This window comes from Alternaria triticimaculans (assembly GCF_023758025.1).
Source record: "Alternaria triticimaculans strain BMP 0046 chromosome Unknown scaffold_4, whole genome shotgun sequence".
Classification (NCBI taxonomy): Eukaryota; Fungi; Ascomycota; class Dothideomycetes; order Pleosporales; family Pleosporaceae; genus Alternaria; species Alternaria triticimaculans.
The window spans coordinates 1,706,535-1,724,030 of NW_026055961.1; the positions used below are offsets into that span (position 1 = coordinate 1,706,535).

Consider the following 17,496-nt stretch of genomic DNA (forward strand, 5'->3'; position numbering starts at 1 on the left):
TAGCAAAGGTAGATGCCTCTTCCGCGAATGTGATGACCGCGGGGCTCGTTGAAGCTTCCGTTAAGACGGACATTACTTTTACTTTCTCACGAGATCTAGCGATAGATCCATGGATACTAGCAGACATCTGGCTATCTCCAAGCCTCTCTAGATTTGCTTCGACAGCCAAACAGAGCTTGTACGAGCTGCCGACTAGACTTTGACAAGTGTGCCGTCATCGCTACCCACCACATCTACGTCACAGCCATGCCATACCGACAGAGCCGTTGCGCGCCAGCATATAGCTACTTCACCCATACACAAGATCGCAACTTCCGCCCTGCAACAATAGATCATTACTAACGTATCTGAACTTTCCGAACTATAATCATCATGGGCGCGCTCGACTACACCACCCTTCAATCTATCCCCATCAGCTACGCGACATGCTCGCTCGGATCGCCCTCAAACCCTCCGCCACTCCTCGATCGCCTCGACGCCATATCCGCCGCAGGTTTCAGCGCAGTTGAGCTTTCCTTCCCCGACATCCTGTCGTACGGCCAAACTCTCCTCGGGCATGAAGTCGAGCCATCCAACTACGACAAACTATGCAAAGTAGCCGCCGAGATCAAAAAAGAATGCGACAAGCGAAACCTCGGAATCATGATGTTGCAGCCCTTTGCCAACTACGAAGGCTGGCCCGAAGGTTCCGACGGCCGCAAAGACGCCATGGAGCGCGCACGCGGCTGGATCCGCATCATGCAGGCCTGTGGGACGGATATGCTGCAAGTTGGATCGACAGACTCACCGCTCGAGAAACTGGACAGGAGCAAGATGGTGTCCGATCTTCAGGTGCTATGCGATATGCTCAAAGAACACAACTTCCGACTGGCTTATGAAAACTGGTGTTGGTCGACGCATGCGCCGGATTGGAAAGACGTCTGGAACATTGTGCAGCAGGTAGACCGTCCTAATATCGGTCTTTGTCTTGATACTTTTCAGACTGCAGGTGGAGAGTGGGGCGATCCTAGAACAGCATCTGGCCTGCGAGAAGATGTGTCGAAGGAGGAATTGGAGAAGCGATTTCAGAAGAGCTTGGAGGAGCTGAGTGCTACTGTTCCCAAGGATAAGATCTACCTGTTGCAGATCAGCGATGCGTACAAGGTTCCTCAGCCGTTCAATGCTGAGCGTGACCATGCCGGCTTGTTACCTCGTGGACGGTGGAGTCACGATTTTAGACCTCTTCCTTACAATGGAGGATATCTACCGGTTGTTGATGTTGCGAAGGCAGTGCTCAAGACAGGCTTCAGGGGCTGGTTCAGTTACGAGGTCTTTGACGGAGGCGCAGATGGCAAGGCCATAGATGTAGACATCGTAGCTTATGCGCACGCTGCGAAGAATGTGCAAGACAGGATGATGCAGGAGTGTGCTGGGCGCAAAGTCTCGGAAGAAATGGCGACAAGATAGGTAGTTGCTGAAGCGGTCACTGCGACAATGCCACATTTGTTGTCTGCTACGAAGTGACTTGTATGGAGAAGAAACAATCTCCTGTTGTAACACTAAAGTAGAACCGGGAAAGTACTATTGCATCAAGGGCTGATGGGAAGGGGAGAAATGTACCAAATATACGCAGCCTCACACGTATCCGATTGTCGCATCTCCTCAAGAACCTAATCTAGAACAGTAACTACGGAAGCTTCCCATCGACAAAGCCATCAAGCCACCAACACAACATCTAGTTCCTGAGATGAGAACACCGGCACCGCGCATCTTCGACTTCACTCTTTAACTCGCCTTGCTCGTCATCGTTATCAACGTCGTCTTCGTCTTACCACAATAGATGTGCGGATAAGGATACGGGCAGCGCGTATCCGGTTTGATCACGCTCGTGATGACAGTAGGGCCCGGATCTGACTTCGACGTAGATGCTGGCTTTTTGGAGGTAGAGGCCGGCGTTTTGGATGTAGAGATTGGCTTTTTGGACGTAGGTGCTGGCTTTGTTGTGGAGGCTGGCTGTTCTATAGAGACTGGCTTTGTTGATGTAGAGACTGGCTTTTTGGACGTAGAGACTGGCTTTTTGGACGTAGAGACTGGCTTTGTTGTGGAGGCTGGCTGTGTTATAGTGACTATCTTTGTTGATGTAGATGTTGGCTTTAGAGATGTCGGGTTCATGGGCAAGGGCAGTGGTTTCCATTTGAGTGATGTCCATGTCGAGAGAAGTATCAATGTGCTGTGGAAGTCCGGTGGTATGCCTTCGGGGCTTGGTGGTATGCCCTGGGGCGTATACGGTGGTGTGAGAGCCACAGAGTCGGATGTAGAGGGTGCCGCGCTCATTGTTGTGCTGACAACGAGGTTCACATTGGTTGAGCTAGTTGATGTTGCGACAGAAGTGGAAGGAGTCGGCGACTGGTATGCGCTTCCTGAGATTACAACCAATACCGTGGAGGTAAGCGTTACTGGAGAAGGAGCCGATTTGGGTGCACCAGGGCCATCTACCACCCATGATGAGGTGAGCGTACTTCCAGTGTTGAGGGACGGATCTTTTGTGACGGTAGACAGACATGAAACCGTCGTTGACACAGCTGGAGTAGCTTGACTGAATACAGAAGTCAATGTAGAATCCGCCGTTGAAGGCATGTGATCTACGTATGTTTCCAGAAACCCGATTAGTGATGCGACTTGACTATCTTCCGGATTCCCAAAGAAGAGAGGAGCCGGGACAATGGCGCCGTGTATTGCTGGGAAAAGAACGGTGAGGATAGCGATGCGCATTTTGGTTCCTGCTGGTGAGCAAACTTGGTGAACGCAGGTGATTACATATAGTCGTCTATCAGATGTACCAACGAGGCCATTTTTCTGAGAAGCGTCATGTGTGCGTAGTTTCACTGCAGCGATCTCGTGTTCGAGACACACAGTTCCTTTGTTTCTGTTCGAGGGGCTGTAGGTAGTGGTCTACGCAGCTGCATAATGTAAAACATATGTCAAAGAGGCTGCCTTTGTATACTCCTCCTGACGTACTTGAAGATTGGATTCGATGTCTTACATACGATCGATTGCCTGTCTAGAATAGGAAGGATACGAGAGATCCACGCAAGGGCTTCAGATTTGGTAGGAGAAATATTGAGTACTTCCTGTGAGGGACGAGGGCAATATATAGGAGGAAGCCTCATCAGGTTATCAGCAGGTTCATTCGATAGAGTAACCCAGCGGTATGTCCTGCTTTTGGGGTATCGATGAGGAGACTATCCGCTTTGACACTCGTTCGGCGGCCTCCAGGCGGTGGAGGTATGATGACGCCATGGGCATCGTGAATGTATCCCTCCATCAGAAGGATCGTTTTGCTCAAACTGCTCTATTATGATCGTAGCGCAGCACTTTGTGAGAGCGCATGGAGAAATTGAGATGATAGGTAGCAACATCCGAGATGAGCAGTCGTGATAGTAGTTAGGCCACGCATTTTAACCTCGGCGAAATCGACAACACGGCAAGAGTGGATCTCTCAACCACCGCGTGAAGTGAGAACCTCGCGCGGTAATGTCAAAAACGGAAGACAATATTGCGCGAGACAGAAACAAAGGGCAGGAGAACCAGCGTTGGGCCATCATCGGTGTTGGTTGGATCCCTTTGGCTAACAGCACATTCCACGGCCCGCAAGCCGATCCGTCTTCCCGGAATCCGTATCTCCTCCAACGGCTCTGCAGGCACGCCCAATACACATCGCTTAGCATGTCTTAGACAACGAGCAGCCCGAGGCAACGTATACAGCGCTATGCAGTCATCAAATCTCCAAACCCAACGTTCCGTCGGAGCAAGCTAGGCCGCAAGACGACGGAACCGCGGGCCTGCTTCCAATCCACGGGATACGTATCCCACCACCACATGCAGACCCACCAAGCTTTCTCAACAGCACGCACGTTTATGAAGCTGCCTTTCTATTCCAGATAGGGCTTTCGCGGACAAGCGGCCTTGAACTACTGTTCTGGATAAGCCAAGGTGGGCTGAATAGGCTGAAAGGGTGTGTGCTCCCCGCTGCCAGGTGCTTGATATTGCTGCCGCGCGTGAGGCGCCACCAACGCGGATAGGATAGATATAAGAAGCGGCTTGTCTGTACGATACAGTCCAGACCCTGCGTTTGCGCTTTCAGAAAAGTTCAGATCCAACATCATGCCGTCTACTAAGAGCAAGAACATCATCATCACCGGCGGTGCGCGAGGCATCGGCCGCTGCACAGCACGACATTTGCTTTCGTTACCAGCATCGCATCGCGTGTTCATCATCGATTTCGACAAAGACGAATTGGATTACGCTGTAAACACACATCTGGCCTCCTACGCACCACGCGTCAGCTCTTCGATAACCAACCTCCGCAATCCAGAGGAGATCCGCAGCGCAGTTGCCAAAGCCGCGGAATTCTTCGGCGGTCGCATAGATGTCCTTGTCAACAATGCAGGTGTAGCGCGAGGCTTCTTCAACGCAGGAAATGGGACCATGGAAGATGTCGCTACGGGGGAGCAATGGGAACAGTACATTGCTACTAATCTCAGCGCACCCTTCTATATGAGCCAAGCCGTCATTCCCTTCATGAAGAGCAAGAACACGCAGAAAGACGCTACGCCGGGTGTTGATCGGACGAAAGATTTGAAGCGTACGGACGAGTTCAATCAGTTGCCGCTGAATCTCCATGGCGATGACAAATTCGACGAAGGAGGCTGCATCATCAACGTCGCTTCTTTCCGCGCTCATCAGTCGGACCCGGATTGCGAAGGCTATGCTGCGAGCAAGGGCGGTGTACTGGCTCTTACACAGGCCATGTCTGTCTCGTGCCAACGCTGGGGAATCCGTGTTATGGCGATCTCGCCGGGCTGGGTCAGCGTGCAGCACGAGTGCAAAGCTTATGATCTGCAGATCAAAGAGACGCAAAACGGATCGTACAAAGAGACTGCACCTCATGAGGAGGAAGCGACGAAGCTGAGGATGAAGGCCTGGGCGGATGATTTGGACGAGCTTTACCACAAGCAACATCCAGCCGGCAGAGTGGGTAGAGGAGAAGATCTCGCTGAGATGGTCGAGTACGTCATGGGTGCGGGTTTCTTGAGTGGGCAGGAGTTGATTCTGGATGGTGGTGCGAACCGGAGAAAGAACCCCAATATCTGAGAAGTCTGTAGGATCAACAAATAGATGAGCGAAGCCAAGTCGTCGCTATGCACGTGCAACAAATGCTTATATCCTGTCTGGTACTCCACCAACGCCATGCTTGCGGTCGTGTCATAAAATCAACGCCAAAATAAGCAAGAAGCAACTGTAGGAGAGGAAACAAGAAAGCAGGGGTGTTCTGTTGTATCCCAACTGGAAACCTAATCACTTGAAGAGAACTTCAACCATACACTTGTCATCAAGATCGCACTCTTCCACAGTATCCATGGGCATTAGCCGCTCACCGTCGAACATAAGCGTAATTGGCTGACTTTTATCGATCTTTTGGCTGTTCTTGTAGGCACTTGCGATGTGGGCGACGGTGGTCTCCTAATGACTAGTTAGCATTTGGACAAGGCTGATGAGGTTTGGCGTCGCACTTTTGTGCATACCCCAAAGGGACAGTTGACACATACCTGTTTGACTGTCAACCTGAACTCGGGTTTACCCTTCGCCTTGAGGATCAACCTGACCCGGTTGGAAGCGGGTTCAGGCTCGGGCTCTGGTGTTGGAGTCTTTTCTTTTGCCACGGCAGGTGTTGCGGCGGCGATCTTTCTCGCCTCAGCTGCCGCAGCCTCATCCCTCTTCCACTGCCTGTAGATCTCCTCTGTCCACGCTTCGACATGAATCTTGGGGAGGTTGACGTCGTCGTAAATGTTAGAGTCTCCTTCGACGGATAGGTTGCCGTTTTCCACCTTTATTCCTAAGCGCTGTATCGATGTGCTATCGAAGAGGCGTGCGCCCTTCCATGTGAAGAAGACGTTGCGTGTTGTTTCAGGCGAGAACTTTTCTTTCTGACACCATGCCAGCCGTGGCTTCTCGATGGTGCTGTCTATCCTGACCTTGACCATCAACGGATTTGCGCCGGGTATTTGTGGGTCGATGAAGAGCTGCGTTATGGGTGCTTTCGGAGCGTCGCCGTTTGATGCTGCTGCGGCTTGCGCCTTGGCCGCTGCAACGCGCGCTCGTGCCCTGGCCTGCAATGCAGCTATTGTAGGATCCAGGCCTTCCTCATCTTCCTCGTCGTCGTCGTCGTCATCTTTGATCTCTATAGGAGGTGGCTTCGATGGTCGAACGGCTATGGGCTGTTTGTCGTTGGAGCTCGGTGGTTTGTAGTCCAACTCAGACTTGTCGTTGTGCGGCTTGGAAACATAGCCCGAGTCGTCGTCCAGGTCTGAATCGCCCAGGTCAATGACGGAAGATGTCTGTTGTGGCAATGAAACACTCGAGGAGGCGGATTTGGTGAGGGAGTCGTACCGGGCCGTGAGCGAGTCCGGCGGCGGATGCGATGGCGCGGGAGAGGGGGATACTTTGCTGCGCCTGAGCTATTGTTAGTACTAACATTGCGATGTAGGGCCTGATGCGTACACTTTACTGGCGGTCCTACTCGCCCGCTCTCTGCTGGCTGAGCTACTTTTGGTAGGCACGGGCTCTTCGGTGTCGTTTGATATGCGACGGCGCTTCTGGTCGCGCGGCTCAGAGTGTTTGCGCTTCCTGGCTGCCTCGGCCTGCTTCTTCTCTTCTGCGCGGATCCTCGCTTGCTCGGCGACTATGTCATTGAACTCGTTGGAGTGGCTGAACATGTCCTCGCCGTCTTTCTTGGGCGCATCCTGCCATGCCGCCCGCTTGAACAGGCTGCGTTTCTTGGGTGGTGCGACGCTCGCGGGTGTGTCGGTCATGGTTCGGGCGGTGCCATGGGCGGTCTGAGTGGGCGGAGGAGGTGTCGTGCTACCCCAGGGTAGTGTGTAGGAAAGGGCAACCTTGGAAGGCCGCTGTCGGGGCAGGCGCGGGTTGGTGCAGGTGGGGCCTCAACGCGCGCAGTCACGCTTCTCGCGATGAGGAAGAGACTGGGCCCGTGCACTCTGCCTTTCCACACGACCCAACATCGCCATCTCTCACGTCCGTATCATCGGCGACCGACTTCAGGAAATATCTACTTACGCCTACTTGAGCATCAACGTAAGATCCATCTAGATGCGTCGCAACAAGTTGCTGATTGTTTGCTAGAAAACTCGGCATCACCACCACCCTCATCACCATGTCCACCAACGGTGAAAGCCCAGCACCCGACGCCGCCGGTGACTCTAGAGATCCTAGCGGCTTCCTCAGTGAAATCATCGGAGCTCCCGTCACCGTCAAGCTGAACTCTGGTATCATCTACAAAGGTAGCCCTTGACGTGCCTATGATGCACATCAATTACTAATCCCCATATAGGCGACCTTCAGTCAGTAGATGGCTACATGAACATTGCACTGGAGCGATGCAAGGAGGTGTCTGAGGGACGCGTCACCCGGAATTGGGGAGATGCTTTCGTCCGTGGTAACAATGGTATCCAACACACCACTTTGCTTTTCACTTCACTGAGTACTAACGGACGTGCAGTCACATACATCTGCGCAGACAAGGCATGAGAAGCCGCGGCTTTCTAGTCTAGAAGCAGGGTGGACGCGGCGACAAGCCACACGTGATGATCGATGACCCGTATCTTACACATACTCAGCGCCAATATGAGCTTGGACGACTGTCATGAGGTATACACCTGACGCTTCCACGAATGATTCAATATTAAAGCTGATTGTCGGGTGGTGCAAGTGACAGTCACGCAAACTTCTGAACTGCTCTTAAGTATCTCGGCGCCGTCCTCTGTATCAACTCACCGTCACCTCCACCCCAATATGGTCAACGGTGAAGACTATATACGTATTCCTCTCATTCCCGCTCTCCTTCACCATGTCGTCACTGTCTCCTAAATTTGCAATCCCTGTCTTACGACTGGTTCACCTAGACTTTGCGCTGTCGCGACGCGCACTGCGCTGTTGGACCCTGCAAACATTGTGGACTTGTCTACGCGCAGCTACTGTTAGCATACACAACAACAAGCCGCGCCTCTACGTCTGATTTTGAATTGCACTTTACAGATCTCACGCATTGCCGCACTCGCATCGCTCGTGCTACGAGTGGCATGCACTAACCTTCTAATCTCATCCAATCCAGCTGCACGTTTTGCGATGACTGTGCCCAAAGTCAAGTCTCGCGCCCAGCTCCGTAGCCAGGCGAAGTCGCGTAGAACCAGCAAGAAGTACCACGTCGAGAAGCCGAAAGCAAAACAAACAAACAACGATGCGCAGAGCCTTACAAAAGCACCAAAAGGTAGACATCGTTGCTTCATTCGGTATATCAACCAAATGAATCCGCTGACCGGCTCAGTGCACACGTTTTCTGCTGAATCCAACGACCCGATCCATGACGACAATAGCAATCCTGTCGATGATAACGGATCGTCCTTCGCCAGGCGCCATGTACTAACAACTGACGATCAAGAGTCTGCCGGCGCCTTCAAAAGCGGTCTCCGAACCGTACTAATACGTGACAGAGCCCCTGTTACCACAGACAGCTCAGAAGCAGCCGATAGCGCTGCGGATGAGGATGACGACCCGCCCGCCTCTCTCCTGAACCTGGCGCCTCTTTGGTACCCTCAGCCAGACTGGTCTTGGCCGGAAGAAACTCTACCAGCGACAACGGATACTACATTAGGTGACTCTCCTGTCGCCGAACATGCTACAGCGGGCCCTTTCCAAGTGTCAGAGGAGACTACAGCAGATGGACCACCAGGAGTGGCAGTTGCTACACCAGACTCACCGTCGACAGGGCCGGATACGACGGTCGCAGTATCATCCGCATCAACAGTAGCTACAGCACATCCAGCATCAGCGGCAACAACCACTACGGCAGACCCATCTTCAGTGTCGACAGTTGCTCCAGCAATTCTGACTCCAGTTGTGGCCGTTACTGCAACAGATTGTACTCCAGTGGTAGCCGTCACTGCATCAACTTTGGCTCAGGTATCATCGGTAAGCTCAACAAAGCCCTCTCTTGGAGTATGGCACAAATGGGTCGTCGACCTTTTTGCCGGGCGCAAACCAGTCTCGCCTAAGAATGACGATGTCAGCAATACACCACCGCCCGTCTCGATCATATCCTGGACTAGAGAGGATCGCGACTCTGACACAGCGCTTCCATTGCCTTCCCAACCCCACCTTGAATTGAGATATCTCATCCCTGCGACCTTTGACAAGCGGATGAGACTGAACTATCATTCCAACATTCATCCCGCGCCCCACCATGACTCCGTCGGCAAGGTCGCGACACATGAAGACGCATCCCCCACGAACAACGTACAGCGCGGCTTCGTAGTAGCAAACCGGCCTGCTTCAGCCCCATCTCCACCACGCCGCGACACTGATCATTACAGCAGTCTGCTAGCTCGTGACGATACCAACTGGGCGGAGTGGAACAAGCTGAACATCACTGCAGACGCCATGCCCTTCACACGGTCGCAGTCGGACACCCAGTTGCTGCATCCCCAGACCGGAACGAAGATGACACGGGCAAACGGTCACCTGACCAAGAGCCAGACTGGTCATGCTTTCCTAGAAGATGCCGGCCACCGGTATCCGTTTGGCCAGGGACCGGGCTGGTAGTGATTGAGCAGTCAAGACATCTCTTGAACCGACTGAACACTTGAAAACGGCCACCCAGTGACGAAATCTGGGACTGGATCACTTCCCCAACGACTTGTATAACAAAAGTACGTACCACATCCTCCAGCGCAGCAACTAAAGCTAACGGCTGAAATCTAGACTGCTTCTTTTCTTCCCTTTTTCTGCTTTTGCGTCTGCAGCATTGGAGCGCGACTATTGTCCGCGCGAATGGCGTCTGCAGTATTGCCGTATCGGCATGGCTAGGTGCAGCTTTGCTCCACATCCAACGTGTGACGTGGTCCGAATTGGAATGCTCTTAGCTACCGGCGGCGCACACTAGGCGCGTCTTTAATCGGGCCGAGGACCGGCAGTGCTAGGAGGTGCTTTTCTTTTATCAGGGCTGCCCGGGGCGCTAGTAGGCGAGTTGTCGCTGAAAACGGTCGCGGTATTGGGATGGGTGGCGTTCAGCGGCTAGTTTGTATCTTTTTTGCTTTCTTTCTGGGAGATACCCTGCGTTCAATGTATACATATTAGAAGTTGGTGTGCCAGGATATGCAATGTGATGTTATGAGTGATGGGATTGCGAGCACCACCCTGGCTGGCGAGCAGCTGAATGTAGCAGTAGGCGTCATGATGATAAGGTGGCGTGTGTTCATGTGTAGCAGTCGTTGTATCATGTACTCGTCTAGGAAATTCGTGCAGTCCGAAGAAAAGAAAGGAAAATAACGCCATTCCCGCATCGTTCGTTGCGTCATTGCTCTGCATACCCAGCAGCGAGCATCAACGTTGAATCATCCAATATACCTCCTTCTCTAGTTCGCTTCCCTGATCGGAGTGAAGACGACCTTAGCACTAGGCTTGGGTAAGATGGTCGACCGCCAAGTGAAGAGGCGCTTCGCAGTCGGGTTGACAAGCTCACAGTCGTAGTTCAAGATGACTTGTCCGAGGATGACCTTCATGACAGCTGAGGCGTAGAACCTTCCGGGGCTGTAACGAATCGTTAGCAGTGTCTTCACAACAACCGAGATACAGCAAGAGACTTACCAGGCCATTCTGCCCGTTCCCCAGACGTGGAATGTCATATCAAAGTCAGTCAGTTTGGTTGGCTTCTTCTGCATAATGTCGAAAGCGCCATCAGCATTCTCCAGGCTCTTAACAAGCTGCGGGTCAGCAAAGCGGAAACCGCTGAATGTCGTTGCTTCGGGGTAATCGACGGGGTTCGTCATGATGGCGCGGACGGGTGTGCAGAACCAATCTCCAATGTTGACGTGAGTACCGTCTTTGAGAGAGAAAGGTTGGAGCGCTGAGCGACGGGTGCTTTGCGACTCAACGGGTGTCAAGCGCGCAGATTCCTTGATGAAGCTGTCGAGAAGCGGAAGTCCAACACCGCTTTGCTCAAACGCGGCGTATTGGGACTCGCACTCCCTTCGTAGGGGTTCTGCGTACTCAGGGTGGAGGCAGAGGTCGTGGATGGCGAAAGTTACGGTTGTGGAGACGGCGTGCACGGAGCCGAACCAGATGGCCATCAGCTCGTGGACGACACGCTGAGGTGTCCAGGGCGCGTTCTTGGGTGATGTCTCCATGATCCATTGGATGCAGTCGGCGTGTTGGGGCACTTTCTGGCCTAGCTTGGCTGCGTCTCGCTCGATGCATCGTTCTTCGGCAATGGGCAGAAGCCTGTTGAAGATGACAGCGTGTGACTTGAGTGTACGAGCGATGATGCCGCCGACGATGCTGTACGAATTAGTAAGGAGGGCCGATGTGACTCGGCAATAGCACTTACGGGGTCATGAACCCGGGTAGCAGGCGAACGATCTCAGCGCAGATCAGAGTCTCCTCGATGTATGCGAGGGCGGAGACCATGAACTGCTCATCCTTTGCTGCCTTCGGTCAGTCATGCACGTAGCAATGGGCGAAGTACATGGCACGAGACTTACCCAGATCTTTTCCAAAGAACGATACTGCATTCGACAAGACGACCAACTTCACAGTCATGTGGTACACATCCGACTGCTTCTTTCCTATTGATCATTGTCAGCGTAGTTACATAGGTCAATGCTTGGAGTTGTATTACCGTTGATCACTGGGTGTCCAGCATGCAGCTCCTGGAACCTGGTGCGGATAATGCAAGTAAGGTCAGGCAGGATCTTAGGCAAGTTGTTGGTCAAAAGTGTGCGAAGAGCGCGGATAAACCCAACACCCTCAGTACCACGTCGATCAAACCAGTTGAAGCCGTGCCTACGATTCGTTAGTAGACTGAATGCACAAAGACTGAATTCGAGAAGCGCGAGGGTCGTCCTACATAGTGTAGAGGGGCTGTAGCATCTACAATTTGTCAGTAATCGCCTAGAACAAAAGCTGCCGAAGAACTCACCTGCTTTGACGCCGCCTGAAGTGATAGCACAGTATCTGGCGCATTGTCTAGCTCCTTGATCTGCTGAGGATCGGAGACAAAGACATAGCGGTTATCCGGGGCGAAGAGCTCGAATGGCTTCCCTTTCGCCTCATCAAACGCTTTCTGGATGATTGCAGGGCCCCAGAAGAGATATGCCCATGCTTGGTACCGCTTGGTGATAGGCTTGAAGATGGTCTTCAAGAACCTTGATGGAGAAGAAGCCTGGTGAACAGGTCAGTGTGCACTCATAATGCATACGGAGAACGTGCGTCCGGTACGTACCAGCTTCTTCGCAACCAAAGCCTTGTAACAAAAGAAAATCGATATCAAACCGAAGATGCTGCTCGCAGCATTGACCGCCAATGGGCTGAGCGCTGGCAAATGTACGCTTTGCATCTCTAAGAAGTCCATGATGGCAGTAAAGTTTGGTTACGAAGTAAGACCTTAGATTGGGCTAATAGGCGCGGGGTGTCAAGCATTGGTACATATAGAAAGTTACCATATCGACGTTGCTCTAGCTACAGGTTCTGCTGCGCGGACGAGCCGGTTGGAACGACCCGTTACATTACGTCTAAGCTTCTATGCAAGTGGACTAAAGTCATTGTTGGCTAGCTAAACTGTGCCACTGCACTGCAGCACGATCGGATTAATGTCAGGCCATCTGCATGCTACACAAGCTGCGTCGCTTGATGGACGCTCTCACCTATCGTGTGTTGCGCGGTCGATGAAAAGGCGAGCAACCCACCCTTCTCTAGCGCTATCACAACGTCTGCTGTCCTAGAAAGTAAGTAGACCCGATGCAACTACCACGCAGAACACGAAGCGCCTCGTCCGTCATGCTGGAAGGACCAACGGTCCGATCCATAAGGGTGTAGTGTGAGAATCGGGGAAAACGGTGAACGTCTGGACGAGTCCGAGGCTGCGGCTCTAATTCGAGGCTTGTGCGCAAACGCACGAACGCGTGGGCGAATCACAGCTGGATGAGGAAATGTTCCGTGCGCTAGATGACGGAAGAGGCCCTTCAGGACCCCTGACTATCGATACGGCTAGGTCAAGCCGCGACCCTTGATGGACTGCCGCCGACCAAGATGGCGAATAGGTGAGTGCACGGCAAGCTATCGATGTCGAAAAGTGACAGTTGCAATGGCGCGCTTAGGCGGGTTTTGCCCCACATGGCACCACTACCAAGAGGTAGGACCGACCGCTCACGTCTGATTGGAGGACAAAAGCTCTGGTGGAGTCAAATCCGACGTCGGTCTTGTATCGCATCTGTACCTCGCTGCACCTAAGGAAGCGACTTCAAGGACAGAGCCTACTTACCGCTGTATTCCCAGACCAGCAAAAGGACCTACCTCGGCCGTCCTTGTGCAAGCCGCCAGGTGACCTAACACGCCTTCATATCTTCCAGGGTCTCTCGAAGCGGTACAAGGTTTAATCGTCATTGCGTGCATACAGAGATATCGATAGCGGGAGACAAAGGTAACATCGCGGGTAGCATTGCCTGCAGGCAATGAGGTCCAAGGCCCGCTTCTCCATGGGTTCCTTTCTTTTTGATCATGCACACCTCTTCCCACGTGTCTGGATACGGATGACGCGGACACACCCACTGGCCCGGCTTGGATCCTGGTAGCAATGCCTACGCACGTGCGGTTAAGGATTGAAGCAGGCCATCGGTTCCAATTACACATCCGGAGTACGTTTGCGTTTTAACTGGAGATATACGAAGAGGCTTGCATGTCCTAGTACCCCATCAGGACGAGCTGGCAAGAAAAATCCTTCGTCCGGATATATCGTAGCTAGAGCCAGCGCTGCCATGATACGTCTTGGCGTATACGATCGACTTCAAGTAGATTTACCGGATGTCGACCGGATGATAGCGAGTAGTCGAGGTATTTTTTCCATGTGCAAACGAGCTCAGACCGACTTTGTATCCGGGCACCGCTCGAGAAGCGACCGACTAGCGCGCACATAGCATCCGCATACGTGTACGCGGGGGGAAGATGGCGACTGGCAACCAATGTCTTTCTCCACCAGAATTCGAGATCCAGTCGAACATCTGTACAAATCGCGCCACATGACGCATCTCTTCTTGGTCGAGGTTGCTCGAGCGAGCAATCGCAGTCGTAGTGGTGTGCTGCGACTAAAGTCGCAATTCAGCTGTACTATTGCATGATCTTATAGCCAATGGTCCTGCTTCTGTTTCCACGCAATATCTTTTAGTTGAAGTCATAATTCGACGTTGATTCTCCGGTCACATGCAAAACCAAACCAAGCCACTGAAAGACGAGACATTTGTGATCTTGCTTTGAGAGTCCCCACGCCTATTCCTGATGTGGAAGTCTGCCGACCCGAGCCGTGTGTGGAGCCGCGCGGTTGACGCACTGTCGTACAACCTTCCTCAAAAGATGGCAGCTACTGCAATGTGAGTAGTACGCGGTGGGTGCATTGCATGCTGCAATACCGGAGCAACTCCCTAGGTACTACCCTGAAAATCATGCCGTTCGATGACCCGCTCAGTCGCGCTAGCAACAAGTGTCGCGGGAGGCCTATCGATTGCAAATTCGAGCTTGCTGCTTTGCGATCATTGGCTCGGCCGTCTCGGTGAGCGCCGCAATTAACAGTATATTCGGCAGAATGTACAGGTCGGTAGCCGCGTTTGCAACATCGACATCGATGCATGCAGAGCACAGTGCTAGCTTGTTGGGAGGATCCGGCTGTTACCTACCTGCTGCATCAAATCCTTGCTCGTGCAAACAGCCCAATAGATGTACAGTCTAATGCAGAGGGCTTCCGAGTAGAGCTGAGCGGCGGGACGTTTCCTGTCACTGGTAGTCCATTGGCATCAGCATACTTTAAGTGTTTGGAGTGTCGAGTGCTCTTCGTTGTTCCTATGATCTGAGTAGCTTAAGCATGGAGCTCATCATCACGCCCACACAGGCCCTCGTGCCTTTGTCGGTTCTGTTCTTAGTCTACCACGCAATTCGGGCATTGTTTTTCGGAAAGCCAGAGTCCAAGCATTGGGAGGAGCTGCCAGTCGTGGGCCTCCAGAAAGGATGGTTTGAATGGGTGTGGGCGACATTGAAGTCTATCCGGAAGACCCAGGACTGGGCGTTTGAAGGGTATCGCAAGGTATGATAGTCTTCGATATCAGTAGAAATCTACTCATCCTTAATCTTCTAGTTTGCCAGCGTAAACAGCCCTTTCATCTTACCTAGCATCGACAGAGGAGCGATGATAATCCTTCCGCCTCGTCTGATCAAGAAGGTCTACTCACTGCCAGAGTCCACGCTCGATATCCACGCGACGCAGAGTGAGACTATCCAAACGAAATGGACAGTCTGGGACAAAGAAGTAGCCGACAATGACTTCCAGATCAACGTCGTGCGTCATCAGATTACGCGGAATCTCGAGCATTTGACGCCGCTGATGGCCGACGAACTTGACAGAGGCTTCGAGCGTTGGTGGGGAGGGAAAGGCGACACAGAGTGGAAGGAAGTCGCAGTATGGGATGCTTGCTTGAAGTTGATCGCTGGTGCAAGTAACGGCGCCTTTTGCGGCGCGCCGCTGTGTAAGTCGCTCGGGGTGCCTGGTTGGAAGATGCGCAAGCGCTGATAGTGTCGCAGGCCGTGATGAACAGTTCTTGAACGATCTTAGAGATCATGCAATGAGCATCTTTGCCGGCGCTATGCTTATCAACGCATCCCCTAAGCCGCTCAAGCCAGTGACTGGCTTTCTTGTAGGATCGACTTGCTGGTACTTGCGCAGAAAAGCAATGAAGGGCTGCTTGCCTTTTGTGACAGAGAGGTTGAACGCTACTGCCCGTTTCAAGGCTGACCCGAAGTGCGGGTGGACACCACCGGTAGGATTCCGCCCCTTGCATTAACGAGCTGCGCATCAACATACTTACCCGGTCCCAGAAAGATGGTCTCCAATGGCTTATCGATGAGTGCTACGCCGCAGCCGCAAAGGGAGATGCAGGGCAGTTGGAGCCGAAGCGAGTGGCGCATCGGCTCTTGTTGGTCAACGATATATCCCTTCATTCGACCAGCTTCACTGTGCAGAACGTCATCCTGGACCTCTTCAGCTCGGATCCGGCAATGGGGTATGTTGATGCTCTGCGAGATGAAGCTGCATCCGTGCTCGCCAAGTCTGGTGGTGTATGGACGCGCGATGCGGTGCGGGATTTGAAGCTCATCGATTCAATGATCCGTGAATCAATGAGACTCAATCCGTTCGCCATTGTCGGACTTCCGCGAACAGTATGTATGCCAACAAGTATGAAAGGACTGGTATTAACAAAGTGCAGGTCGTTCACCCCGAAGGCATTCGTCTCCCAGTTTCCAACGTTCATGTGCCTCAAGGTACCATGATCGCGGTTCCAATGGAGCCAATCCATTATGACGAGAGTATCTATCCCCAAGCACGCAGCTTCAACGCGTTCCGGTTTGCAGACCCGAACAATGTGACTAGCATCGTCGACAACTTTGCAACCAAAGACGACCTTGAGGCTGCTAAAGCGGACACGAACGAGCGGAAAGGCAAGTCGACTGCTACGCTTGACGATGCTTTCCTCGGGTTCGGGTTCGGCCGACACGCCTGCCCTGGGCGATTCTTTGCCTTGAATGAGATGAAGGTCTTCATTGCGCACATGCTGTTGAACTATGACGTTGAGCACATGGCGGTTAGGCCGAAACCTTTGGATACTGTGTGGCTAAAACTTCCGTTGCATGGTGGGAAGATCCGGGTGCGACGCAGGCCGTCAAGTGTGTAGATAAAATAAAGATATCCTCTGTTGATCCTCATCCGGTGTAAATCCGACAGCCGTCGCTGTATTGATTCGAGCCTTTGCTACAGACGCCTGCCGGGCGAACATACTGGTTTGCGCTTCGTGTTCGATGTTGATGTCAAGATCTTCATGACGGCTCTTCCCAGGACAACGGCATACCTGCGCAGGGCCAAAAGTATGTCTCGGGCACTCATTTGTTCGTCGTCAATTCGTATGTCCCAAACTCCCGTTCGGGTAGATCGCGAGAGTATTTAGACGCCAGCTAATCTCCCTGGTCGCTTCCTCTCTCTTCGCGCTCGGGGGCGGTAGTACAGGAAGACCTCCTCATGCAGGATCGCTCATCGCAGGTCGGCCGACTTATGATGCGGGTGTGGGAAGGGTTCTTGTGTTCCTGATGAGCAGCGATCTGAATGACACCTAGGGCTAATGTTTAGCTAAACCAGCCCAGCAGCATGTAGTCTTGAGAGAAACCGGTAGTGCGTGGAGCGCTTGCAGAGCGACGGATCTCTACACAGGTCTCACAATCCGTGGCGTCGTGCTTGCTGCGATGTTGCTGTTTGCGCGACTGCGGTACCTCCCAGAGACGTATGAGGCTAATACCCTGGACAGTTCTGGCATGCTGTTCAGTCTTGGTCGCTACTTCCTGCTATCGTAGCTGATT

The 17,496-nt window shown here is 52.7% G+C and overlaps 7 protein-coding genes across 7 annotated transcripts; 5 read left to right on the forward strand and 2 right to left on the reverse strand.

Annotated features, from left to right (window-relative positions):
* Nucleotides 1–372: 372 nt before the first annotated feature.
* On the forward strand, nt 373–1,446 carry J4E78_004146 (uncharacterized protein; the record flags this gene model as incomplete). Its single annotated transcript, XM_049364776.1, has 1 exon — nt 373–1,446. One exon carries the CDS (start codon nt 373–375, stop codon nt 1,444–1,446), a length of 1,074 nt encoding a protein of 357 aa, XP_049223854.1.
* A 2,697-nt stretch (nt 1,447–4,143) lies between these two features.
* On the forward strand, nt 4,144–5,133 carry J4E78_004147 (uncharacterized protein; the record flags this gene model as incomplete). Its single annotated transcript, XM_049364777.1, has 1 exon — nt 4,144–5,133. One exon carries the CDS (start codon nt 4,144–4,146, stop codon nt 5,131–5,133), a length of 990 nt encoding a protein of 329 aa, XP_049223855.1.
* Nucleotides 5,134–5,337: 204 nt separating this feature from the next.
* Nucleotides 5,338–6,851, reverse strand: J4E78_004148 (uncharacterized protein; the record flags this gene model as incomplete). The annotated part of the gene is made up of 3 exons (XM_049364778.1): nt 5,338–5,502; nt 5,589–6,492; nt 6,541–6,851. The coding sequence occupies 3 exons, from the start codon at nt 6,849–6,851 to the stop codon at nt 5,338–5,340; spliced, it is 1,380 nt and encodes a 459-aa protein (XP_049223856.1).
* Nucleotides 6,852–7,210: 359 nt separating this feature from the next.
* On the forward strand, nt 7,211–7,584 carry LSM6 (U4/U6-U5 snRNP complex subunit lsm6; the record flags this gene model as incomplete). The annotated part of the gene is made up of 3 exons (XM_049364779.1): nt 7,211–7,337; nt 7,388–7,501; nt 7,556–7,584. The coding sequence occupies 3 exons, from the start codon at nt 7,211–7,213 to the stop codon at nt 7,582–7,584; spliced, it is 270 nt and encodes an 89-aa protein (XP_049223857.1).
* Nucleotides 7,585–9,295: 1,711 nt separating this feature from the next.
* J4E78_004150 (uncharacterized protein) lies at nt 9,296–9,654 on the forward strand (the record flags this gene model as incomplete). The annotated part of the gene is made up of 2 exons (XM_049364780.1): nt 9,296–9,363; nt 9,426–9,654. 2 exons carry the CDS (start codon nt 9,296–9,298, stop codon nt 9,652–9,654), a joined length of 297 nt encoding a protein of 98 aa, XP_049223858.1.
* An 812-nt stretch (nt 9,655–10,466) lies between these two features.
* On the reverse strand, nt 10,467–12,460 carry J4E78_004151 (uncharacterized protein; the record flags this gene model as incomplete). Its single annotated transcript, XM_049364781.1, has 8 exons — nt 10,467–10,641; nt 10,699–11,388; nt 11,438–11,534; nt 11,592–11,675; nt 11,729–11,892; nt 11,957–11,979; nt 12,029–12,271; nt 12,332–12,460. The coding sequence occupies 8 exons, from the start codon at nt 12,458–12,460 to the stop codon at nt 10,467–10,469; spliced, it is 1,605 nt and encodes a 534-aa protein (XP_049223859.1).
* Nucleotides 12,461–14,959: 2,499 nt separating this feature from the next.
* Nucleotides 14,960–16,820, forward strand: J4E78_004152 (uncharacterized protein; the record flags this gene model as incomplete). The annotated part of the gene is made up of 5 exons (XM_049364782.1): nt 14,960–15,178; nt 15,230–15,617; nt 15,673–15,908; nt 15,967–16,308; nt 16,356–16,820. 5 exons carry the CDS (start codon nt 14,960–14,962, stop codon nt 16,818–16,820), a joined length of 1,650 nt encoding a protein of 549 aa, XP_049223860.1.
* Nucleotides 16,821–17,496: the final 676 nt, after the last annotated feature.